Source organism: Pithys albifrons, chromosome 1 (assembly GCF_047495875.1).
Source record: "Pithys albifrons albifrons isolate INPA30051 chromosome 1, PitAlb_v1, whole genome shotgun sequence".
NCBI classification, from domain to species: Eukaryota; Metazoa; Chordata; class Aves; order Passeriformes; family Thamnophilidae; genus Pithys; species Pithys albifrons.
In genome coordinates, this window is record NC_092458.1 from 120,194,021 (window position 1) to 120,221,356 (window position 27,336).

Genomic DNA, 27,336 nt, shown 5'->3' on the forward strand with positions numbered 1-27,336 from the left:
CTTCCCTTGAATTTTTGGAGAGAATTATTTACCTTTGTGTTCAGGAAAGCTACTTTGTGTGAAGATGGGAAGCTTTGGTTGTTTCATTAGGTGACCCTGACAAGCCACAGTGTTAGTACTTGTCTTACTGGAGTAATGCTGAAACTGAAACCAAAATATAATCTGAGAAACCACAATATGTGGGTTTGGTTCTTAAAAAATTAAATATATCTGCTACAAAATTACATTCCTTCATTAATTAAAAATTAAATGTGAGATTCTCTAGAGAGACTTCAAGCACTGAATCCCAGATGTATTTATGTTATGGAATCTGGTCAGTTACCAGATACTGTCCATGGGTTTTGTCATTATTCTCTCCCCTTACAGACAGTATTTTTGTTTCTTGTCTCCACAGTAAGGAAGGGATAGTTCAAAATCTCAAGGAGTTAATTTTACCTGAAGTTTTTCAAATGCTTCTATTCAGAAGTGCCTCAAGGGCATAAGCCCTTTGTTTAACAATTTATCTCTTTATGGTAAGTATTGATACTGGTCTGTTCTCACTCAATAGCAGTTGTTTCAGAAGTCCTGTGTCTGTGAGAGGGAGCAGAAGGGAGTCCTTGGGCTTACATGAGAGTCTCCTGCTGTTTCTCAAACCGTTGCAGGTGGTTCTATCACAGATACACCGGTACATTTAATGGCATTATATTTATGAAAGTTGTGGTCTTAAAAGTGATAACAACAAGTACTTCAGTGCTCTTTGCCTCTACTGTTTCCATGTAAATGCTATGCAAGAGCCTAATTTTGTGATTCTTCAAACTCTTTAAAGTTTCCTGTCTAAAGTTACACCCGTTTGTGTGGCATCGTTGTCAGGCTGAAATAGCTCTTCTCATTCCCTGGTGTTTTGACCTGTTGGTACTTGTAGTAAAGTCACACCAGCTTTTGATTTGCCAAGGAAAATAATTTATTTTGACTTCCTTTTGCAAGAGAGACTTTTCTTTCCTGTTACCACTGCAGTTCTCTTCTAAATTTATCTAATTTCTGTTTTTTGAATGCAGGGAAATTGTGTAGAATTCTGTAGATAAATCTTCTGAGGTGGTATTAATGTTTTTGCTTTTAGAACAGGTTTTTCCCTGTCTTCTACTGCAATAGCTTGGGAGTATCAACTGAAACTACCAGGAAAACAAATTCCAATAGGATGGTTCCCTGCAGTCAATCTGTGGAACTCCTTGCTGTGGAATATTGACAGTGTGAAAGGAGTGGACATGGGTTTGGAAAGTGATGGGGAAAATTAATGGAAGGGAAATCCTTTGGGAGCTGTTAAGAACAACAGCACCACCAGGAAATTCCTGAACTTAAATTGGTGTAGTCTGGAAAAGTATTAGAAAAAAATACCATTGTTCTAATATTAAATTATTGCTCTTTTGGTACATTTGCTCTTGAAGCAAACATGAAGAGCTGCTGCTGGTCTGACTGTTGGTCTGACTTATCATGGGCATTGTATTTAACTTTGCTGGAAATTTATTCCCTGTTGAACTCCAGAATCATGAATGGCTTTTTCACCTGCCTTGTGCTGGTATCTTGGTTTATTGCCTCATAATCCAATAATTAATGTACTTGAGGCTTTTTTGAGCAGTTTTAATAAGCCTGTTGCAGAGTTCAGGATCTTACCTGGCTGTGTAATGTTTTACAGCCTTTTAGAATCCATCTGTGGCTGATGATGGGTGTGGTTTGGAGTCACCTCATTTATGGTTGATGGCCCTAAAATAATACTGTAAATTCAGTCCAAAGGCCGATATCTTATCACTGCAAATTATTGAGATAACAATGGGGTGATGAGAAACCACCAATAAGTGTGTGTAACTCGCCTTTTATGTTGAATTTTGTGCTACTTGAACACTATTAAATACCTGTGAAAATGGATTTTTGGTAGAGCTTGGTCTGACTTGCTTGAAAACCGAAAGTGTGTTGAACTGTACATGAAACTGAACCAGAGTCTCAAATCTCATTCCATTACTACACAGAAGGAATACATTTTGACAAATGTATTTACTCCTGCTGCACATTGTGCAGTGTGATGGAGCTGCATTAGGTGTTGTGGCACTGAGGAGAATGGGTGGAGGTTCTGCTCCTTTGGGCCTGCCTGGTGTGAGAGGGACCAGCACAACATTAGCAGCCAAGTATCCACATCTGGGGAAGCAAGGAAATAAAATCAGCAAGAGCTTCAAACTTCATTTTAATGTTCCACAAAGAACTTTGACTTTTTCAAGTTGTCTCGCAGCAAAAAAAGTTTGAAATATTTTCAATGTACTTGTAATTTTTTGTGTCAGTTCTGTTTGATTTGTCCTACTAGTCTGCACAAAGACTAGATTTTTTTTATTTTTTAAATTTTATGCCTACAACTTGTAACACTTCAGATACTCTCCCTTGTCTCTGCTCTGACCCCAGGACTTCTTGTCACCTCCTGGGCTTATGTGCCTCCTGGTTCTACTTTTTCTGCAGCCCTGGGCCTCTTTTGAGGATCGGTTGTATCTGCTCGGGGTGTGGAGAGGAAGGAACAGCAGATGAATAAGCAGATAAATACGGGAGGCAGCCCCACTGGCTGCTGCTCTCCTTGCCCCAGTCAGTGCTGCTGGCCCTGCCCATGCTGGCTGTGGGAGCAGCTTCTCCCAGAGCTATTCCCATAACTGGCCAGGAAAAGATGGAAGCAGTTGAGGCTTTCCATGAACTGAAGAGCAGCTAGTCAGGAGTTCTTCCCTGTGGGCCACGCGTGCCTTCTGAGATCCCAGTTCTCCATCTGTGGCCTGAACAAAACATGGGTATCTCTCTTGCACATACAAGTGTCATTCCTGTTTCCAAGCTTTGGCAGAAAGGTTACACACCTCCTGTTGCTTGCAGAGGACAGGCCACAGGTGGCCCGGAATGACGGGTGTGCTTTTTTTAGATATAAGTAAATCTGTTACTGCACAAGGCTATGAAAAATGAATCTTCTATACTACAGTTGACACTTAAATATAAAAGGCTTACAAAGATTGACATTTGGGACTGACTTGCATGCTACCCTTTGCCCTTTATGATTACTGGAAAATGTCTTTAAATTTGATGCATTTTCAAATGTTCTTAAACTCTGTCACCTTTGTGTTTCTTCATCCTCCCCAAACATTACCTGCAGAGGGGGATAATCACTTGCTCTCTGAGTGACTGGCGTTTCTGAGGTGATTATTCCATGGCGATGCAGTGTGTCCATCGAATCATAGAATCAATTGGGTTGGAAAAGACCTCCGAGATCATCAAGTCCAACCCTTGGTCCAACTGCAGTCCCTTTACCAGATCATGGCACTCAGTGCCACGGCCAATCTCAGTTGAAAAACCTCCAAGGATGGTGAATCCACCCCCTCTCTGGGCAGCCCATTGCAATGCCTGATTACTCTCTCTGCAAAGAATTTTTTTCTGCTCTCCAACTTCAATTTCCCCTGGCAGAGCTTGAGCCCATCGTGCCCCCTTGTCCTATTGCTGAGTTCCTGGGAGAAGAGACCAACCCCCACCTGGCCAGAACTTCCCTTCAGGTAGTTCTAGACAGTGCTGAGGTCACCTCTGAGCCTCCTCTTCTCCAGGCTAAACATCCCCAGCTCCCTCAGCCTCTCCCCACAGCACTTGTGCTCCAGTCCCTTCACCAGCCTTGTTGCTCCTCTCTGGATCCACTCCAGCCCCTCAATCTCTTTCCTGAACTGAGGGGCCCAGAACTGAACACAACACTCAAGGTGTGGCCTCACCAATGCAGAGTACAGGGGAAGGGTCACTGCCCTGGTCCTGCTGGCCACGCTATTTTTGATACAGGCCAGGATCCCATTGGCCTTCTTGGCCACCTGGGCACACTGTTGGCTCCTGTTGAGCTTCCTGTCACTCAGTCCCCTCGGGTCCCTCTGCCTGGCTGCTCTCCAGCCACTTTGTGCCCAGCCTGTAGCGCTGCAGGGGGTTGTTGTGGCCAAAGGGCAGGACCTGCACTTGTCCTTATTGAACTTCATCCCATTGGAATCAGCCCATCTCTCCAGTCTATCCAGGTCCCTCTGCAGAGCCCTCCTGCCTTCCACAGGTTGACACTCCCTCCCAGCTTGGTGTCATCAGCAAATTTGCTGATGATGGACTCAATCCCCTCATCTAAATCATCAATAAAGGTGTGTTTGGTGGGTAATGATGGGATTGGTGCTGTTGTGCTGCCAGATGGAGCAGGGATGGAACTGTAACACAGCAAAGAAGGTACTGTCATTCAGGGCTTGAGTAAATTGTGATCTCTACTTTCCCTCTGCTGTTCCCCTGATGAAGGTTTTGTCTCCTGTGTTCCCTCTCACTGACTCCTCTGCTTACTAGCTTTCATTTGCCACTTCTGTGCTTGTGCCCACTGTACTCCTGAGAACTTGATTCAATGTCTGCCTCTACCATGCTTCGTTCTGAGGTTTTTGGTTTGTTTTGCTGTTTTCCTTGTTTCTTTACCAGGGGAATTGCTTGTTCATGGTGACACAGTGTTTTGACAGGAATTTTTCTACAGTGTGTGGTGGGGTGTTTCTGTATAATAATGAAGGCAAATGTAGAAGTGTGTGCACCTTTCCACATACTTTTTCTAATAATGATTAGTTTGCCTCCCTGGGACCTGTACTTTACAAACCCCCAGTCTTCTGTGGAAAGAAGCTTTTTTTTCATTGTGAAGTGTTCTTGTTAACTGCAGTTGTCAGGCTGGTATTCTCTGTCAATTCAAAGATCTGTGATCAGATCATTGAGTGCTTTGAAGGTGAATTTATCCTGTAAACAAAGATAGATTATATTAGTGACAGTGAACTGGGAGACATGGATGTGTCCTGTTCATCCACAACGTGAGAAAGGAAGACAATCAACTCTGGCGTGTTAAGGAACTGTCTTTTTAGTGAAAACCTTGTAGTGACCCTGGGTCACTGTTTGGTGCATTTTTTAGAGCACTAAGTTAGTTGCATTTTGGAAACTATTTTGCCTGTAAAACTGCTGAAGCTCATTCTAAGGTTTGGCATTAGTGTGTAATTGAATTGATGTCTGCCACTGTAAATAATGTCAGAACTTCTCGTTCATCTAAAGGTGCTACTTGTGACAGCTTTAGTTGGAGAGTCAGAACTTAGGAAAACACCTCGTCTTCTTTGGAGTGAATCCTGTGGAATGCAGCACATTTAGCAGAAATGGAAGCTTCTCAACAAATGTCTGTGATGTGTGTAATTCAGTTATTTATATCATTATTTGATTTTAAATGCAAACCCTGCAATAATGTATCGTAAGGGGCTCTTCAGAGGTGTTTGGTGTGTGTCACATTGACATCCTGGTTTATGGTGGTGCCAAGAGCCTTCAGACTTCCTGGTGCTGAATGCAGATCTGCACACCTGCTCTTTGGGGTACCTTGTCCCATTTCAGATCTCTGGGGATGGATTTCACACCTCATTGGGTTAATAAAATGCTTTCTAACAGTTCGATTGCTTTATTTTTGAATTTTCTCTTTGGTGAGCAGCAGGCACTGTTCTTAATGCTCAGTGATACTCATTTAGTCACCCTGAAAGACAGCACAGGATAAACACCAGGTTAGAGACTGGGATGTCCTACAGTGGAATTCCACTTCCCTTGTGCAATTTTTAATTTTCTGTCTACAAATAGACAGTTTTAAGAACTAAATGGCCATTAGCTATTTCCCGTGATTGACTGGCAAATGTAATCATAGAATCATAGAGTGGATTGGGTTGGAAAAGACCTCTGAGATCATCAAGTTCAACCCTTGGTCCAACTCCAGTCCTAGTACAGCTTTAACCATTGGGGGATTTTTATAAGCGGAGTTACATTTAAAGGTGTTAAGTGTGACTGGTTTGAATTGGTGCCTTCTTGTCCACAAATATTGGAGTCTTTGGAAGTCAGGGTATGTGGTGACTAAAAGTTGGGTCCAACAGAGGAGGATATTGGAGTTTTTCCAGTGGAAATGGTAGAAAAGAGACTGCAGATCCCTGTGTTGGAGGGAATGGCATCGTGATAGAATTGAGAGCTCACAATTTAGTCTGTGGTGCTCAGCCAAGCCAGATGGTGTCGTGGCCCCAAACTCCCAAGTCCCCACTTCTAAAGGATTGCATTTTTATTTATCCAGTTGTTTTAAGTAAAAAATTCGCCTTTTCTAGACATGGTCATACTGTGGCTGTGGGTAAGATGGGTGGGTAAGTCTAAGTGCCTGTTGTTCCTGCTGGGAGTCATCGTGATGACTTTGGGCTTAAAGGTGAGGTTGACTCTGGAATCTGATACTTGAGGCGTTTACTGAGTATGGACAACTCAAATCTTTATTTTAAATAAGGCAAGTACCTGAATCTTGTTCTTTCTAGATTAATATCCTTGTTAGATGATGTTATTGTTTGGGAGTTTTTGTGAATTTTTGTGTATCCCATTTCCCCCAATAACAGTATTGGTTTCGGACCTGCTATATTAACAGGAGCTGTGTCCCTTGAAGCAAACTGACTTCTGGTTAAGTAGTGTCCCCGAAAAGATATACAGATACCTGGAGAATTGGCATTTAGCTCCATATAAAAATGTTTTTCCACTTGGTATTTCTGTATCTTGGATGTCAAATTTGATAGGGCTTGGAGAGCATTATTCAAGAAGGAGGTCTTACATCCAGCTCCAGGGGAATGTTAATTAAAACAGCCTGTGGTGACAATTCTGCAGCTCCAGGATTCTTTAGGATGTTTTGCCTGTGACAATTCGGTACCAAGTTTTATTTATCAGAAGACTCTGAACAGTTACTGAGCAATTTTGGAGCATATTGTTATTTGGTGTGGTGTTTACTGCACATTTTGAGGTAAATCCATACCAGCAGCTGAAATAATTTGGACTTTGGGCTTTGTAGTGCATAAATATAAAATCTGAAATCTGTATGAATGGACCTCCCCCATCTGCTGCTGCTGCATAGCCGAAATAGACTTTTTTATTTTTTTTTCCTGGAATGAGGTTCACCAGCTCTTCCATCCAGTGGTGCTGCTCACTGGCTGTGGGCTGTTCCATCCAGAGGGCTGCACTCCTCTTGTTTCCTCATTCCAGTTTCTTTTCAGACTGAGGGGGGAAAGGGGAGGGATAAGGCTGGATATTGCTGACCTTGCCAGAGCAGGGTTACAGCTCCTGGTGGGAATTATTGCAGTGGTTTTCAAAGGGTTTATTGGGCAAAAAGTTCTTCTCCAGAGCATTTTTCTGTACAGGCTGGTTTTCATGCACATTCAGTGATCACAGAATCATAGAATGGTTTGGGTTGGAAAAGACCTCCGAGATCATCAAGTCCAACCCTTGGTTCAACTCCAGTCCCTTTACCAGATCATGGCACTCAGTGCCACGGCCAAGCTCAGTTGAAAAACCTCCAGGGATGGGGAATCCACCCCCTCTCTGGGCAGCCCATTCCAATGCCTGAGCACTCTCTCTGCAAAGAATTTTTTTCTCATCTCCAACTTCAATTTCCCCTGGCAGAGCTTGAGCCCATCATGCCCCCTTGTCCTATTGCTGAGTGCCTGGGAGAAGAGACCTACCCCCACCTGGCCAGAACTTCCCTTCAGGTAGTTCTAGACAGTGCTGAGGTCACCTCTGAGCCTCCTCTTCTCCAGGCTAAACACCCCCAGCTCCCTCAGCCTCTCTCCATAGAATGTTCCAGTGTTTCTCATTTTTATATATGAGCATAATTGTGGAAGGTTAATTAAGCAGCTACAGAGGAGTAAATACAAATGGCTGTGGAAAAGGATCGTGATACATGGAGTGGACCTGTGGAGGGGATTTTGGTGATGTGATGGAAAACGATTGGGGTGGACCCTTCTGGAACAATGGCAGTGCTCATTTCAGAAGTACCAATATTCCGAGACTCCTTGAAATAATAATATTTCAGTATTTGAAACCAGGCTCCTTCCATTTTGATTTTTTCTTTTTTTATCCTTTGTGTCTTAATGTACCTTTACCAATTTTATGTCTCCTGTGGTGCTGAAAATTCCACACTTCCCACCCTATTAGCATTAGTTTTTACACTTTCTTCATATAACAGCTCCTGACCCATTTTCACTTCCATTCTTCTAAAATAAATCTTCTTTTCCTTGTATTTTCAGACTAAGCTACCAACAATGTATGTTTCTGAATACCAGACCATCTCTGGTGCTTGAACTCTCCTGGGACTGAACTTTACACTGTGAAGGTTTAGCAGAGCAGGGCAATTGGTGGCAGATTTTTAATATTTTATAATAGTTATCCTTCTATATTGCCTTGCATTCAAAGAACAGCACAGAAAATAATTCTGTTTAGTCTGAAACTTATTTTCACAATTATATTATTGTTGTGTCAGTCTTTCTAATTGTTTTGTGCATATGTATGTACATTGTTCTCTATTTAATACCTTTTTTCCCAAGCTTTTTTAGTCTTTGTTTCATTGTCATTTTTATACTTGGTGACTGGTAGTCAGTGTTACATTTCCAAAGACTTGTGTCCAGCAGAAATCTTTGCATAAATAAGTTACATTTAAAATTTGGAGTGTTTTTCTTAGTTAAAACAGGCAACTGTTAATACAGACTGGCTTTAATTGTGGGTGGATTTCTGTGTTTGGGTTTTTTTCTGTGTTGATTTTAATTGTATTTCCAAAGTTATTTACCCAGTGAAAACAAAACCAGCTATTTGTTTGTTGTATCATATCTTACTTAAAATCTATGTGAAACTCAGTAGACTCCTACTTAAAACTGGTGTAACATTTAAAGAGTAAATGTATAAATCAGAATTAACTGTTTAAATGTTCTGAAGAATGATATGCCTGCATCTCAGTTGTGATGGTCTGTGTTGGTGTAGGTAAGAATTGTGGGAATAAAATGAGATTTAGTTGTCTTAAATTTTAGTGTGTGCTGAGCTATACAGGAGCTCGAACAGCTGCTAATGAAGTGCTGCAATTCTATTTGAAATAGACTTATTATGGTAAAAATAGTCAAAAAGATGTTCCTGTAGTCTCAGATAAAAATAATCTGTTTCAGTTGCCTGTGAGAAAAGCTACTTTTTTATATAAGTGTTTGTGTTTTCTTCTTGGGTTTGGTGGGTTTCTTTAAGGTTTTTTGTTTTTTGTTTTTTGTTTTTTTTGTTTTGTTTTGGTTTTTTTTGTTTTTTTGTTTTTTTGAGGGGTTTTTGTTTGTTTTGGTTTAGTTTTTTGTGGGTTTTTTTGTTTTGTTTTTTTTTGTGGTTTTTTTGTAATATTCTCTATGAAGGATTTGGAATGATGAAACTCCCTACAAAATTTGTCATAATCTCTTGAGTCATCTGATTATGAAATGTTTTCAGAGGCAGAATAGAGAGGATTCTGTTTGGTAATTTAGAATTTGTGGGCATTATGTAGGTGTGTCTGTACCTTCATACACATGGGTATCTGTACAGTGTATTTTACTGTATTTAAAAGCAATAATGGAGGTTCTGCATCCTCCAGGTGATGTCAGAGTTACTGCAGAGTGATTCACTGCGGGAACTCCACTCAACAGATTTTTCATGAAATGCAGTTGATTGTGGACAGTGTCGGCTCCAAACGACTGAGATTCCTGTATTTTATGTATGTGAACTCTTTTTAATGTGTAAACTCTTGGGTTTACATGTGTCTTACAGAAAGCACTTGTCAAGGCTGTCTTATAATAAGTGTTCTATATTCAGTGGAGGCAAGTTCGGCTTTTTACTCTCTGCTAAAATGTCACTTTTCTCCATTGAATCATTGGTTTGCATGTATTCTGTTCTGCAGTTCTGTGCCTTTTGTGCAGCAATATCCCTCCGTGTTCAGTGATAATTGACTTAATGTTAATTGTCACTCGTAAACGTGACCTTCCTTCTGCTGTTTGCTGTGTCATCTCTCATCTGCCACAGACAGCACTTGAACAAAATATTTGACATCTTCAGTAGAGTCTGGAAGTGGAAAAGTCCTAAACCACAGTAGAGGCTTTTAAAGAAAATTCATCTAAATTGTTGCCATCAAACTGTGCATGTAGCCAATGTGTGCAACTGCTTTTCTCCTTTCTTGCTTGTCCTTGTCATTCTGGTGTCCTGATTCAGGAAGGAGTAATCATAAGAAAATAAATTACCCAAAACATTTATTGAGAAATGTTTGAGGAGTATCAATTTCTGTTGTTCTGTGCTCATTGCCCCGGTATGATGAGGGCTTTGATCTTAAATATTATTAGCAGACTAGAATAAATTCATGATTATCCAGTATACCACAGAAATTCTGCAAGAACAGAACTAATGAAGAGGCCTAGTGCATGTTTTTCCTTCTGGAGCCCGAGTCTGTTGTTGTGTGATCATATTTGTGTTCAGCAGGTTGTACTTTATCAGACTCATTGAGGCTTTTCTGTAGTACAGTCCATACATGAAATACAAAGAGAGTAAATGTGCTAAACTGAGGGGGAAATTCTACAACACAGAATGAACATCACAAAGACGAGAGCATATAAAGAAGCTTTGAAGGCTGAAGTGGGAATTGATACTGAGTGAAAAAGTGAGGGAAGTTACAAATATTGTGCCAGTGTATAATATGAGAGACTTCAGTGGAGGATCTGCTGCATATGACCCTGAGATTAGCTCAGTTGGTTAAAAAATCTTGGTTGTAATAATGCCAACGTCATGGGTTCAATCCCCTGTGTGGGCCATTGACTTGAGAGTTGGACTTGATGATCCTTGTGGGTCCCTTCCCACTCAGAATAGTCTGTAATTAATCCAGGTTATCATCAGTCAAATAAGAACGGCTTGCTTTGCTCTGCAGAGGTAAATGAGATATTTAAGTCACCTACAGGTCAGGAGGAGATGCTTATCCTGCCAGTCATTGATGGGGAAAACAATTGTTTTAAATTCTGAGGAATTCAGGCTTATCTTTCTGGTTGCTTAGCTGAAGGGAGCTTTGCTTTGTTCACACTGGTCTTGGTGCAGACCAGGAGCTGGAACTGCACCAGGAGGTGCTGGGAGCAGTGGCTGTTGGTGGTGTTAGAAATTCACATGTGCAGTTTGGTGAACTGTGGCATGGAGGAAGGGGTGGGAAGGGAGGCAATTTGGAGCATCCTGTGTTGGCAGTGAGGTCGGGAGAAGGAGCCCAGCACAGACACAGACAGACGGACGCGGACACACAGGCAAACACACGGACCCATAGACACACACACAAGATGGACAGGCACGTGGACAGGTACACAGGCAGCCACACGGACAGACATGGACAGACACACAGACAGACACACAGGCACATAGACACACGGACAGGCACACAGACAGGCACACGGGCACACAGACAGGCACACGGGCACACGGACAGGCACACAGACAGACACACAGGCACACGGTCAGGCACAATGGACAGACACACAGGCACACGGACAGGCACACGGACAGGCACACGGACAGGCACACGGACAGGCACACGGACAGGCACACGGACAGACACACAGGCACAATGGACAGACACACAGGCACACGGTCAGGCACGCGGACAGGCACGCGGACAGGCACACAGACAGACACACAGGCACACAGACAGACACACAGGCACACGGACAGGCACACAGACAGGCACAGATGCTTCTGCCTTTCTGGTCTGTAGGCACTCAGAGTGACGGGTCACACTTTGTGTGATCATCACCTCAGTGCCCAGCACTGTCCACGTAGTTGCTTTATTTTCCAGAAGGATAAAATGTCCCTTAAAAACTAATAAACATTCAGTTTCTAACCATTAGTGTAGTGTGCACTTTGGTTGTGAAGAGTCCACTGATGTCCTCTCCATGCTTCCCACTCTCATTCCCTGCTGGCAAAGCCCAGTAGGGTCACTGGAGAACCAAGAAAAAAGAAGCATCAACTGTGTGTTTATGTCATTTTCCCCCAGCTTGTTTACGTATACAGGAGTGTGTTCTATTGTGAACCTGAAGGTTTTAGGAACATCTTGAAGCTTTGAATTTGTCATATTACACTATATTGTCTGCATTAAAATGCTGTCTTTTTCTAGAGTTGTTCATCTATTACCCAGTAAAAGTCAAATAATTTCTTTCACTGTATATTTCTGCCCAGCTGTTGCCATGATAACAGTTTAAATTGATGGCTTTTCTGTTCTTTGTAGTTGGCAGTGCTTTTCCTGTGTTTTAAGTAAAAATTTGCTGACTCAGTACACTCTTCCATTTTAATATGATTACTATATTAAAGAATTAACATTTCGTCACGTTTGGCCATTTAGCCCTGATTACTTAATAGTCAGTCGTGCTTGAGAAAGGATATTATTCCACTTTCTTCTTTAGAAACAATTGAAATAAGCTGTATTGATTTTTTTCCCTTTTCTTAGTGCAGTTGTTTAACAGTAGTTTGAATTCATGCTGTAAAATAGAAATATTTGCAACCAGTGATAATGGTAAAGGTTTTTATCTTCACATTAGTGGAAGTAGAAATAACATCTTCCTTTCTTTTCCTTTATAAAGCAGAGCTGTAATGTTTCAGTGACTCCTGTATACAATATTGAGAATTCTGGTTTTATCTGTTAGGTTGCTTTGGGTTGGGTTTGTTTATTTATTTATTTACATATTTGTTTTGGTATTTTCCCAAATCTAGGGTATTTTCTTCATGAAATAACATGATGTTAATGATAGCCAGCACTGACATTTGCTTTATGGGGTTGGTTTTGTTTGGTTTGGGGCTTTTTTTGTGAGTGTGAGGAGTGGGGGGAATGATCTTGCAACAGAAATAAAAAAAAATCATTCCTTTCCCTGTGGAAGGATAAGTAGTGAACACACAGGGATTTGTAGAACTATTTTTTCCTTTTGTGAACACATCTGAATGTTCTGCTGGCTTTTTCTGAACTGGCAAATAGACTAAGCCTTTTTTCTTCACTATATTGTATTTAAAGGTATATTCATAATTGGTGGTTGAATTTGTGAAATCAGGATGCTCCCAGTCACAAATCCCAATTTCATGAGGGAATTACTATGGCAAAAATGTATTCCTTCAGTTGAAAGTGGCAAACAACATGAAGATTGTTGCTTTTTTGGTGTGTTATGAGCCAGTTTCTTTTCCTGCAGCCATTCCTGAGTTGGTTTCCTGATCCTGCCCTGGTTGCCACACTGCAAAGGAGCTGCAGGCCATTATTTTGCCAAGTTCCTAAATCTTCGGGTTTGCCTTTTATCTTCATGCAGCTTGGAACAAAGGGAAGGAAGTGTACAATGTTGTGTAGCAATCTCCCTTTTCATTTCAAGGTCTTTCTTGGTAGTTTGTCAATACTGGTAATTCTCAAGGCTGCCTCCATTGAATGCACTCAGAGATCCAAATATTGTGTGGAGAAATAACAGTATGTAAAAACCTCAGGGGTTTTTAACTTGCTTAGAATTCTTGGTGTCTCTGGATAATTTTAATGGGTTGCACAAGTGCTACCATAGGTGGCCTTGGCAGTTAAAGATCCACTGAAATGAGATCATTTGATTATTCCTTCAGAGGAATCACATACAAATACATGTGGTTGTGTCCTCCCTCTTTACATCCATTCATTCAGCAGAGACTAATTCTTGCCTGTGCAGAAAAATAGTTGTTATTTTCTTAAGATGTTTGTGGACTGATCTGATGGGGAAGAAAGTTTCTTGACCAAACCCAGAGTTGGATAAGTCACTTTGCCCCATAAATCTGGTACAGGGAAGAACAAGAGCCACGTAGTGACCAACCTGCTCACCCTGCAGACTCAGAGCTGACTTGGTGTTCCTGCCGGGGAAGTAAAACTTGGCTTTAGTTTCTGTTTCGTTTTGTTACAGTGTGCTAAAAGCATTTTAAAAATTTGTTTTGAACAACATTCATGAGTTAAGTTTGCATAAAAACAAGTGTTTTCCCGATAATGTTGCAATAGGTTAGAGGTCAGCTGAGAGCGTTTGCTTTAATGGTGTAGTTTAATTGCTCTTACAGAAACAGAGAATCCTAGAATGGATTGGGTTGGAAAAGAGCTCCGAGATCATCAAGTCCAACCCTTGGTCCAACTCCAGTCTCTGTACCAGATCATGGCACTCAGTGCCACAGCCAAGCTCAGTTTAAAAACCTCCAGGGATGGTGAATCCACCCCCTCTCTGGGCAGCCCATTCCAATGCCTGAGCACTCTCTCTGCAAAGAATTTTTTTCTGATGTCCACTTCAATTTCCCCTGGCAGAGCTTGAGCCCGTGCCCCCTTGTCCTATTGCTGAGTGCCTGGGAGAAGAGACCAACCCCCACCTGGCCAGAACTTCCATTCAGGGAGTTCCAGACAGTGCTGAGGTCACCTCTGAGCCTCCTCTTCTCCAGGCTAAACACCCCCAGCTCCCTCAGCCTCTCCCCACAGCACTTGTGCTCCAGTCCCTCCTCCAGCCTCGTTGCTCTTCTCTTAACTTACAGTTAACTGTGGCTTAAAGGGGCAGTTCTGGTGTCTTGGGCCGTGCCTTGTGCCAGCATTAGTGAGATGGCTTAGCAGTATCTTCAGAGAGTATTCTGAGGCCAAGGGAAAATCTGCCTTGTTGAGAATTGATCCGAGATGTGCAGAAGGCTTGGGCACAGGTTTTTGGATTCCTGCTGTATCCTGTGCTTCAGACACTTGTCATACATCCTTTATTGAGAATTCACTTAAAAAGGGGCTGGGGAGCATGCAAGTCCCTGGATGCTGAGGTGTTTAAGTGTGATTTATGTCTTCCTTGAACATCTGTACAGAAAAATCCTGTTATATTTGTTCATAAAGTCAAATTCTCTTTAAATGACTGCAGCCATCTAATTCAGGAAATAAACTACCTGAACTTTCTGTACAGTTTTTCTGAGCTGTCTGCTGTGGTGGCAGTTTCTGTATGCTCTGAACAGCACCTGAATTGTAGAAGGCAAAATATTAATTTAAGAAAATGTCATAGTGTGAATATTCTCTTCAGCAGCTGCAGCTGGTACTGCAGATCATCAGGAAACATTTGACTGTCTGCAAATCAACCTGACAGTAACATCAGGGGCACCATCAAGAATTTTGTTACGATTTGTACAAAGAGAGAGATGAGACCAAAAGTTGGAGAGGGGAAGCACAGCAGCAAACCCAAGATTCTGCATTAACATATTTGCAGATGGGAATAGGTTCAGCTGGTGAGCCTGAAGTTGAGAGTGAGTACAAATACAGACAGATTTTAAGAAACTTACTTTAGTCGTGTACTTTGCTTCTGATTTCAAAGATCATATACTTAAGATAGAGAGTTGGCTGACTCCAAGAGGTATTGATAGAAATGGGAATAAAATTAGAGTGGTAGTTTTGATCAGCAGTGAACAGAATTACTGTCCTTCCAGTGCAGTTTGCTGAGGCAACACTTGCAGCATGAAGGAAACGTTCTGTAGCAGTTCTTTGATGCAGAGACAAACGCACATCCCAGTTTGAGATCTTCAGAAAATGGCCAAAGAGCTGCAGTTGGAAATACGTAATTTAAATGTTTTTATTAAATCATTTTAATACCACACATCCACCCGCAGTTCTGTAGCAGCTTTGCTTTGTTTTTATTCATCAGAACTTTGAAAACAGCCATAAAATAAGACTTTTCTGAACTTGGAAGTAGGTGGAAGTGTGTGATACATCTCGGTCTTGGAATGCCAACTGAGACCCACTCATAACAAATTAGATCAGTAATTTGGATTCTCCACAGGTGTGTTTTTTTAACTGTTTCATAACATTTCCTCGTATAGTTTTTGGAATCTCTCGTTTTGATGATTAATACAAGTCTGCACAAAATAAATTTTAAATATGGGAAAGACTTGATTTCCTTCCCCCCCCTCTGAATTTCCAGTTTATTTCAGGTTAAGTATTAATGTCTGTGATTACTGTAATATATTAAAATCAAGCAGTTCATAATTGGGACCAAATCTGAAACACAGTCAGACCATGAGTTGGTGAAAGTCACGGATTAATCAGCCAGAATTAGAATTCATTGGAAGTGTGTCAAGCTTTTGTGAGGTGTGTAGTTGGCTGCAAAGGACCTTCTCTCCCATTTATTTAACTGCTTCAATTTAATGGCCAGTACGTTCAAAAACCAAGAAACTGGAAATTCAGGACGTTGGGAAACAGATTTTTTAAATTTTTTGTTCATTCATTCCCAAAGTGTAAATACTATCATGAGGTAAGGATGTAACAGGTTAAAGATTGTGGCCATTGTGGTGAACAGAAGGTGTCAATTCAATCTGTTGAAAGGGTGTGTTGTAGCACAGAACAACCTTTGATTGTCTGTGTGCCACTTAAAAGCTTCTGGGGCAACTTTTCTCAAAGTAAAATGAATTTGTAATTGGATTTATGTTTCTAACTTTAGCTGTACTAAGTCTGCAGTAACTGTGTAGTAAGTAGAAGGAAGTAAAGTGGATTTTATGACATGATAGAGACAAGTGAAGAGTGAGATCTTGGGGAATACATGTGAAGATATATGAATTGTCTCAGCAACCTTGTCGATGTAGCATGTTCTTCAGTTTAGCAAAAATGAGTGAAATAACTGACAGAAGGAGAAATCAATTTTTAAAGGAAAAAACAACAAAGAATGAAAATAAATTGAGATGTTTCTTGCAGATTGGGAATAATAAATAAAACCAATTGTTTTGAATTTCATTGGGGTTTTTTTCTGTTTTTTTAATGAAAAAATCATCATGTAAGTTAGAGGTTTGTTTTGTTTTGGGGAAATCAGATGTCCACAAATAAACCAGAGAAAACCTGTATTGTTCATATGTTGTCAATTTGCATTGCAATCAATGAGCTTCCAAATCTGTTCCATCTTAAATATTACATTTCTTCTTTGAAAATTAAGCTGACCATGTTATTGAGAGTGTTCATAGACTTCTTGTCTTGCAGGCTAATAAGAAACTTTATTATTTCTCAGGAAATGTATTACTTGCTTTAGTTAAACACAGAATTTTGAGAACCTTGTATTTCTTTTTCCCAGGCTGTTCGCTGCTATGAATCGCTAATTTTGAAAGCTGAAGGAAAGGTCGAGTCTGATTTCTTTTGTCAGTTAGGTCACTTCAACCTCTTATTGGAAGATTATCCAAAAGGTAAGGCTTTTTATTTCTTCTGATAAATGTCTTTGGGGGATTTTTCTTTGGTGTAGGTGACACAACAGAATGAAAAACGTTGGGATAACTCGCTGCTTTCTTGGTTTGTACTGTATTTCAAAGCCTGTGAAAGAAGCAAGACTGGTGATGTCTTTACAAAAACAGCTGTATTCTTCCTGTCTGGCTCAGGTATGAATAGGAAGTTTCTTCAGTGTGTACAGTTCTAGCACAGGCCCTGCTTTGTTTTGCTGGTTCTTTAGTCCATGACTGAACAAGCAGTTGAATCCCCACGGCCTCCAAAGGATTCCTGGGGAAGTGGGAGACAGATGGGCATAGAATGAAAGGGGCTGTCTTGGTGCTTATTGTATGTCCACAACCCCAACAGGTAAGGATGGGCTGAGAGTGTTAATTGGGAAGCAAAAACCTGCACATAGAGCTTGTTCCAAGTTCTGTTTTAAATATTGATTAGAAGAACAGGAGTAAGAGCTTGGGGGTGGGTGGGAGTGGGCATTTTTTGAGTTCTCTGCTCCATCAGTCTTTGAAATTCCTTTAATGGTTTTGGCCATCGTTGCAGCCACTGGGCACAGAACCTTCTGTGTACTTGTGCTGTGTTGTTTCTGGGTCAGCAGGATTGTTTTTGTAGTGGTGTGGATTCCCAAAGATGCTCTGCTGTGTTGCTGACAGAGGTACAGGGCCAGATCTTCAGCTTGTCCTGCTTCCACCTCATGGCACCTCTTGGCACCTCTTGGCATACTGGCTGTCAGTCCCAGTGTCTGATGGCTGCCCGCCTTTCAGTGATTGTGGAAGGTGTGGATGAGAGCTAGTTAGAACAGGGCAAAATTTCTATTTATTTATTTTACAAGGAGTCCTTTTCATTGTTTTTGCTTTTTAATTCTGGTATGAGTGCAGTTCTGTTTGACTTTGTACAAGGGAAAGCAGACAACACCCTTGCCCTGAAAATGTGTGCTGCCACCTTGTACCTTTTCCCAAGCACACAAATACTGGTTTGCAGTTACCTTGGGATGTAGAAACAGGGAAATTGATTACAACTGATAGTTCAGAAGGACTGCCTAGTGAGTCAGGCTGGCTGTGGGTTGTCTCATAGCAGTGTGTCTGAGTCCTCTGGTTCACCATGTCTGACACAAACCAGTGTGAATTTGGGTTCCCGGGCCCTTCCATCATTTTTAAAGTGTGACACTTTGATCTTGATTTGATATGGAGATGTGATATTACTCGAGGTGCACTTGCAGTTACCTAAATTCAGTCTGCAAATTCAGAAGGGTTTGGGTGATGGAGGAATCTCTTACACCACATCCCACCCAATTAGTGTCACATAACCCCTGGTGTTTCCAAGTCCAGAGACATGGGAAAACCTGAAGGGAACATGGCAATATGTTTGCTGTGGAATTTACTAAGTAAGAGTCTGATCCTATGTTGTTGTTTTTATTTTGTTTTGGTTTATTTTAAGAAAATTCTGCCACCCCCTCAGCAAACAGCTTACCCTGCTGTTCCTGATTAGCCTAATACAATTAGGTGTGGTGTGAGTGCAGTATGACTTACTAGATATATTTTACTTAGCAAAACCAGCACAGGATTATGGGCTGAACTGTATTAACTCTGCTTTTGAGTTGATAACAGTTGAGAGTGACAGGACCAGGTGTTGCTGTGGATCAGGGGCAGGTTTGGTGATGGGGAGTCTGCTTTGTACTGTGCATGTGGCTTTAAGAACAACCATTAAAAAATCCAAATGATGATTGAAAATACCAGTTCTCCAGAACTGTAAATGAGCTTGAGCAGAACTATGTGGGAAGAAACACTTAGGCATTAAAAACCTAAATTTAAATACTTAATGATTTCTTAGATGCCTGTTTAAAGTCAGATCTCAATCATGAAAGGAGTCTCAAGAAAAGAAAAAAGTTTGTTAGTTGTGGAGTATTTAAAAAAAAGGTGTATATTTTTAAAGAAATAGGGTAGAAGTGAAAAATAATACTGGAGGAATTTAAATTGATGTGAAAAGGGAAGTTAAAGGGTTTTTTTTTTTAATTAAATCAGGGACACATCCCCACTCACAACAGTTTTTGAACTCCAATACCAAATATTGTCAATGCCAGAAGTCAGAGGAGTTCTATAATTAATTTATTACTGTTATTTGAAAAGTGGAGTGCTTGTGTTGCATTATAAATTTAAAGTAAAAATAAATTTTATTCTGTGCTGCAGATTCTGTTACTTAATTATTATACATTCTTGTTGCAATTATAGTTAAATTTTAAGTGATTTGGAACAGAAAAGTAAAGAGAGTTCAGAATATTTTGATCTTCGTAATGTATATTTTATCCAGTTTTTAAGTCCTGAAGCTCCAGAAGTGTAAAATGCTGAAGAAGCACAATCTTCAGAACTGTAAAACTGTGTAGTCTGAAGTTAGTCTTGAACAAAGTTATGGAGAGGTTGATGAGTTTAATAAATTGGATATAATTAATAAAATATCTCAAGATAGCCCGAGTAATGCTGCACAATTTTTTTTTTCTTGGAAGCCTGTTATTTAATTAAATACCTTCAATAAATACCTTTTGTATATAAAGTAGAAAATGTTTCTTTAATAAAGCAAAAGTGATAGTGTTGTTTGTTTAAAAATGCTTGCAGTAAAGTTTGTGTGAAGCAGAACAACACTGTTAGCTGACAGCAGCAGTAGGGTCAGTGGTCAAGATGAAGCAGTGCTGGGTTGATGGAGATCTTTTGATCTCTCTCTCATTTTTTACAAATACTTGGACAACCAAGGATTGTGCAGGTGGGTGCATTTGTTGTGTGTTCTTGTTTTTATATAGCTGATGCCTTCTGAATGTAGTAAAAAAACCCTGTAAGTCATTTCTTTGTAAGAACTAGAATTCATACCCTGGAAAAGAAGGACCTTGAGAAATATTCATGACAGGTTGGAGAATAAAAGTAACATTATTGGAGCTAACCAGGCAAATCCTGCCCTTGCTGCATCTACACAGGGGATTTTTGAAAGCTGACATCTGATGCTGAACTCTCTGTATATTTGTCATATACATTTGTATTTTTAATGAGAATTGTTAAATGTTACAGTAATTTCCTTTGAAATGCATTCTGTTTTCTGTCACTTGTAGCCATTGAAGTCCATATTTATTGTGATTTTCTTTTTTTTTTCCCCCATAAAAAGAAATGCTTGTCTTCAACAGAAGTTGAGTTTCACAGAATCATAGAATGGATTGGGTTCGAAAAGACCCCCGAGATCATCAAGTCCAACCCTTGGTCCAACTCCAGTCCTTTTTCTAGATATTTTTTTTAAACGAACACAGTTTACATCAGAAATTACTGAATGAGATTCTCCTCATTATATCTGAGTTTGGACTGGAGTATCACAGGGTAATTCCCAGCCTTTAAAACTGTCTGAAGCTGCTCTGCAGATTGTAGTTTTCCCAAAATGCACTGTTTGAATGGCTGTTGACACCTAAAGGGTTTTCTTTGCAGTCATGGGGTGGAGTTACCTTGTTCCAATGACACTGTGCTGCTGTTAGGGAAGGTCCTGGGCGAGGGATCAGCCTCTTGGCAGAGTCTGAATCCTGTGAGCCACTGACTTCTGTTCAGATACTTCTGACCAAGGCCGGTGGATCCAGCTCAGCTTTTCTGGTCTTCATTGTGAGTGGTCAGAATTTGGTTTCAGGATTTCCCAAAATGGGAATGTTTGCTCCTCCCAGAGAGTGAAATTATTTTATTTCCTCAGTAGCACTTTCTTAACTCTAATGTGATGGCTTCCTCCTTTCCTTGTTAATGAGGCAGTGATTCCCCAGCTGTTGGATTGTTTTGGAGGCTCCCAATGCTGTTGTTCCCTGGGTGTGCCTATAGTGGCACCCCCATGTCTGTGCTGGCACAGCTGAGCCTGCAGCTGTGTGGGGAACTGATCCAGCTGAAAAACAACCCAGCAGAAAAATGCAGTGCAGTTGCCCCAGAATGTGAAACCTCAGTCTTGGGTTTTGCTGGAGGAGGTGGATGGGTTGTCATGGATGCTTTGGGATGCTGGGAGCATTGTGAATCCAGCCAGGACTCCCTGGTGGAAACCTGTGAGCATTGTTTGCTTCTGCATTCCTTTGGAGGCCTGGGATTTTACCAAAATTATTTGCTCTACTCTTGGAGGAAACTGATGTTACATCTCCAGTTGGAGGTTATTTTTTATTTCATGACTGCTTTCCATAAGAAGTACAGAGTGTGTAGATAATGATGTTCAAGGTTTGGGATCTGTTTGAGTGCTGTTTAATGAGCTCATGGACTCACATCATCTGTGTTTTCCTTAGGGAACCTTTCATCTATTCTGTGGAAGGGTCACATGTGTGACCATGTTCCAGCCTGTGACTTGCAGGACAGTTGCACAAATGGTGATGTGCTTTCATAATTTGCCTCCTTGAATTGCTGTTCTCTAAGCAGAATTCCTGGAAGTAGAAAATGCAATTAATGAATGATTTGGGACAAACATGCAATTACTCATGCCACAGTTACCAACACACAATAATTCACTCAGATAATTCTTACTGCTGTACTCAAGTGTTCACATTTCTAAATGTACTGTGTCAGAACAGTTTTAGCAATACTTATTTTGCTTTCAGGCAGTGACTGCATTGTCAAAAGCACTAATACAAAAATATTTTAAGTAATTTGTAAGATGGTGTTTCTTAGTCCAGGGATGTTTTTGTTTTAGCAATTGTTAAGTTAAAATTTAAATCAATACCCCATAAAACATCCAGAATGTTTATTGAGCAGCTCATTTTTAAGATGGGGCCTAAACACAAAATTTAACCACTTTCTGATTGTGTGTAAATTGGTTTGCTTGCAAGGCCATTGCAGCTCTGTGGAGAATCTCTCTGGGGTGGCTAATAATGTCTTAGTCTTTTAGGAATTTGACAGAAGGTGTTGTCATTAGGAAGCGTTTCCATGTGCTGTGTTCTGAAGTACAGGAAAGGAAGAGTCATTTTATAAGACACAAGGTACAACTTCCCAGCATAAATAGGGTTGTCCTGGCTGCTGCCAGGCTGGTCTGTCTTACTGATGAGTTCTGAAGAACCACATTGACTGTTAAGTAGCAAAGGCACCTGAATGAGCTGAGCAAGAGATGGATGTGTTTTCAAAGAAGTGTGATTTTAGGTTTAAGGTCTTTTATTTTGTTGTTTGTAATTGGTATTACTTGGTAGAATTTCAGTTGCTTCTATTTAGAACTGCTTTGATTTCATCTTCAGGATGGAGTTAAGTTTTAGATGGTTCATTTTGAGGTGGTTCAAGCCATTATGTCAGATTCCTATAGAAAGAAGAAAGAATGTTATCATAAGCTTAGATCATTAAACTGTTCTTTATAAATTGTATGTGTGTGGAGCAGGGTTTAGCAGTGAACAGTTTTATTACAAAATACACCTGAGCCATGGGTTTTGAAAATTTTTATTTTGGGCAGTGTTCTAAATAAACAATTGTTAAAATTCCTTTTGAGGAATATGCTTTTTGAAGGATTTTTGAGCTTGACCATTGGGTTTCTTCTTCACTGATATTCTCAATATTTTAAGACCCTTCAGTAGAGTCCATGATCTAAAGGATCTGTCAACTTTCTGGCAAGCTCTTGTATATCTTACACATTTACTACTCCATGGGACTGTGGGCTTCCCATTGCTTTGCTGCTGCATTGTGTTTCCAGATGAGGATGTGTAGTTGTTAATAAAATATCTTAGAGGAATGTTTGGTGATTTTTCCTTCATAGATGTGTGCTTGTGTTGCCTTTGTGTGTCTGCCTTCACTCTGAGTTAAAAGGAAGACATGCTTTAGGCTTCTTTGATTGTCTCTTTGGTACTTTCAGCACCAGTCTCTGGAGGAAACAGGGAGCAACCTCTTGCCTGAGGCCTTAGAACAAAGGACCTGAGCTGCATTTTGCTGCTTTCACTTCCATAACATTTTTTTTGTTATTATAGAATTGTAGAATCATGTAGGTTGGAAAAGGCCTTTAAGATCACCCAGTCCAGTTGTTACCCCAGCACTGCCAAGTCCACTCTAAACATGTCCCTGTGCAACACATCTGCATGACTTTTAGACACCTCCTGGGATGGTGACTCCACCACTTCCCTGGGCAGCCTCTTTCACAGAATCACAGACTATTCTGAGTTGGAAGGGACCCACAAGGATCATCGAGTCCAGCTCTTAAGTCAGTGGCCCATACCAGGGGATTGAACCCATGACCTCGGCATTACTACAACCAAGTTTTAACCAACTGAGCTAATCTCAGGGTATTTCAGTGCTTTACAAACCCTTGGGTGGCAAAACTTTTCTGTATGTCCAATCAAAATCTCCACTCGTGCAACTTAAGGCCTTTTCTTCATGTCATTTCTCTTGATACTTGGACGGAGATGAATCCACCTCCTACCTGGCTGCCACCTCCTGTGTATAAGGTCTCCCCTGAGCCTCTTTTTCTCCTGGCTAAATACCCCCAGCTCCCTCAACTCCTCCTCATCAGACTTGTGCTCCACACCCTTCCCCAGCTCTGTTGCCCTTCTCTGGACATACTCCAGCCCCTCAGTGTATTTATTTCTTGTGAGAGACCCAAAACTGAACACAGAATTGGAAGTGCATCTTCACCAGTACTGACTGCAGGGGGATGATCCCTCTCCTGCTCCTGCTGGTCACACCCACACAGGCTGGGATGTCCGTGGCCTTTGTGGTCACCTGGGCACCCTGATGACTCTTGCTCAGCCGCTGTCAATCAGCACCCCAAGGCCCTTTTCCACCGAGCAACTTTCCATCCCCTCTGCCCCATCCTGGAGTACAGGGTGGTGTTGTGACCCAAGGCCAGGACCCAGCACTTGGCCTTGTTGAACCCCACTGTCCGTGGCCCTTGGACCCTTGTCCAGGTTGTTGATGAAGATACTGAACAGAACTGACCCCCAGCCTGAGTCCTGAGCAGCCCTGCTGGTGTCCAGCTCCCAGCTGGATGTAGTTCCATTCCCCACCACTCTCTGGGCTTGGCCATCCAACCCAGCAAAGACAATTCCATTGACCCAGCCTTGGCATTTCCACACCTTTTGATGTCTGAGATAATTCTATGCCCCAGCAGTGTTCATTTTGTGAGGTCAAAACACTTTTGGGGCTAAAATCTGCTCTCTGTAGTAAACTGTTTCCACAACCTGCATGTTTTTCCAAGATGTTGAATGAATCAGAGAATTATAGAATGGATTGGGTTGGAAAAGACCTCTGAGATCATCAAGTCCAACCCTTGGTCCAACCCCAGTCCCTTTACCAGATCATGGCACTCAGTGCCACGGCCAATCTCAGTTGAAAAACCTCCAGGGATGGGGAATCCACCCGCTCTCTGGGCAGCCCATTCCAATGCCTGAGCACTCTCTCTGCAAAGAATATTTTTCTTCTCTCCAAGTTAAATTTCCCCTGGCAGAGCTTGAGCCCATCGTGCCCCCTTGTCCTATTGCTGAGTGCCTTGGAAAAGAGACCAACCCCCACCTGGCCAGAACTTCCCTTCAGGCAGTTCTAGACAGTGCTGAGGTCACCTCTGAGCCTCCTCTTCTCCAGGCTAAACACCCCCAGCTCCCTCAGCCTCTCTCCATAGGGCTTGTGCCCCAGTCCCTTCTCCAGCCTCATTGCTCTTTCTCTGGACCCAGGAAGATTTATATTCTTCCTGGAAGCGATCAGATATAAAGCAACAGATGAGCCTTTTTCATGCTTCTCTTGTGCAGTTTTTCAGATGATTTTCTATCTTACTGTTAGTTTTCACATCAGATAACCACTAAGTAATACTAGTACTTGTTTAAAAATTAAATTAAAATAACTCTGTTTAAGAAAACGTGTGTTGATTTATACAGAAGAATATGGAGCTTTTGGTTGCTTTATTTTCAGGGGTATGACATCCAATTAATACTTGCTGTTTTTGAAGTTTAGTAAGCCAGAACTCTGTGTTCGTCACATTTAGCCTTGCAAGGTGCCACTAGATGGTGTTAGTATCTAGTTCACTTTTTCCTTACTCAAGCACTAAAATACTCAAACTGCTCCACGTTTGCATCACTTCCAAAAGCCACTTAAATTTTAAGGTGTCATGAAGTAGGTTTGTTAGAGCAGATCACGAAAGCCATCCTTCTGTGATGCATGGTTTGTGATGGAATGTGCTAAAGATCACAGGTGGGTGGGTGTCATTCAGTCTAGACATTTTGCTCCCCATTTTCACCTTGCTTGTTTGTTTAGGTTATGTATTCAGACTCCTGGCATGAAGAGAGATTGTCTGTCTTACTAAAGAAAGAACTATGCGTTTCATAAAGTTTTGCAGATGCCTTATGCATTTAAGTAGATTAAAAATAAATAAAACTCTGAAACCACATGCATGGTAATTATGTCAAATGTGTTTTGTATTCTCTGTGTGATACCAAGGAATTTTAAACAGGGGCAAGTGAGAAACAAGTGTTATCCGTGTTCTGATCCTGACATGTCCCTTGATCTCCTGGTGGGAGAGGAAGGTGAACTTTTGGGGCACATAAAAAAGGCTGTCAGGGTTAAGGGAACTATACACATTGTGAAGTGGGTAGTCCTGGGTGACTGTAAAGACCTGTGGGAAGTGGAAACCAGCAGAGACCCTGTGTGAACTCACTGGGGGTCAGCTCTGCATTAGGTGCCTGAGGATTAAAGACAGATTCTGGAGCAAACCTGAGCTGAGCAGGATTCTTACTGATCCGTGGTTGTAATTCTTTCAGGAAGGCGGTGCTTTGCTTTTCAGAGCTATTTTAGGTAAGCATTTTTATTCAGTGGAGCTGCTGGTGATTGATCTGAAAAGCTGCATAGACTTTTGGGGTGTGCACCTCCCCTCGCCTCTTCAGGGAAGTTCTGTGTCTGTCACTCAGTAGGTTTAATGCCTTTCAAGAATGTGATCATAAAGATGTCAGGAAAATAATGTAAATTTTGGAGAGAGATGTTAGGAGCAAGAGTGTAAACTGAACAGTAAATTATGAAAAGCTGGCCAGGGGGATTGCAATAGGTAACTGAGCCCTTTTCTTAGGAATTCTTGAGTCACTTGTCCAATACTGTTTTAGGTGACTGAATGTGGTCTGTCAGCTTTGTGATTTTAAGAGAGTTTTCTGTGGTTGGCTAGATGGTTTCACAGCTGTAGTTCTCCTGCTGTTGGCACTCAGTCCTCTTCCCTCTGAGTCCAGACCTTCATTTTCTGGATGCTCAGGAGTGTTTTGCATGGGGAAAAAAAAATTCTTACATCCTTCAACAGTTCCATGTGTGTAAGAATTTCAGTGGCAAACTTGTAGATTGGAAAAGCTCAGTAATAAGTTCCTTAATCAGAAGATTGTCTGCAGAATCCTGCTGTGCCCAAAAGGGATTTCAAATCATTTAATAGTATTTTGAAGAGACATCTTAACTGGAATGAGGTAATTCACTTGTATCTGTAACAATGAGAGTTGACCCTGTTTTGAAAGCTGGGCAGTAGCTGATAGAATTGTTTTGTGGGAAATTATATCACCTTGGAATGACCAGTCTTGGATGAACAGCAAAGGTGCAAATGCCACTGTAGCATTTAGTGCTGGGATTTTTTTTAGTTTATTTTTGTTTCTGTTTAATATTATTAGTGTGATGCCTGACAAAACTGACTGTATTTTTTGACTTTATAATAGACTAGAGAATATCATCTACAGCCAGAATTACAGCACTGACGGAGCACACCCTGTGATTCCGATGGGCACTCCCATAAAATTCTTGTTACTTGATCTTGAGCAGATCCAGTTGCTCTTTTTTTCTTCTTATTCTAGATTGATGTTTTCATTTTAAGGGATTTGCACTCATTTCCTGTAGATACAAAGTTAATTTAAGGGAGAAGTTGCTTGTAGTTCCACAATACGTTATTTAGGTAAGGTACTAATTTCTGCATCATAGAATTAAGGATAAATGTCTTCTTACTGGTGACTTGCTCAGGGATGAGGAAGTATGGTAGGGTTCACATTTATGGTTCATTTTCTGCTTTAAAACTAGGTTGGTTTAGTTTTTCAAAAATCTTGTTTTCATAATTTGATTTCTAACATCTTACATGCAATATTCTTTTTCGGAATATCCTTGATTAGAGTTGTTTCATGTGGGCTCTGGTAAAAAAAAACGACAAAACATTTTCTTCAATCATTTGTTCCTTTAATCCTTTTCAGCAGAGCTTTATTGCTATTGTAGTAGATATTTAATATATATGTAAAGGGGGATGAAATAATGTTGCACAGGTAACTTCCTGTAAGATGAGCACTTGTTAAATACTAACATTGTGCATCA

General features: G+C 41.0%; 1 protein-coding gene across 16 annotated transcripts in view; it reads left to right on the forward strand.

Annotated features, from left to right (window-relative positions):
* The window catches only part of KDM6A (lysine demethylase 6A), a 158,390-nt gene that overhangs the window by 20,532 nt on the left and 110,522 nt on the right, over positions 1–27,336 (forward strand). For all 16 annotated transcript variants that reach the window (XM_071565818.1, XM_071565833.1, XM_071565841.1 and 13 more), the window contains exon 3: positions 16,926–17,034. In XM_071565818.1, coding sequence (XP_071421919.1) covers positions 16,926–17,034 — 109 coding nt within the window. The remainder of the gene's footprint in view (positions 1–16,925; positions 17,035–27,336) is intronic.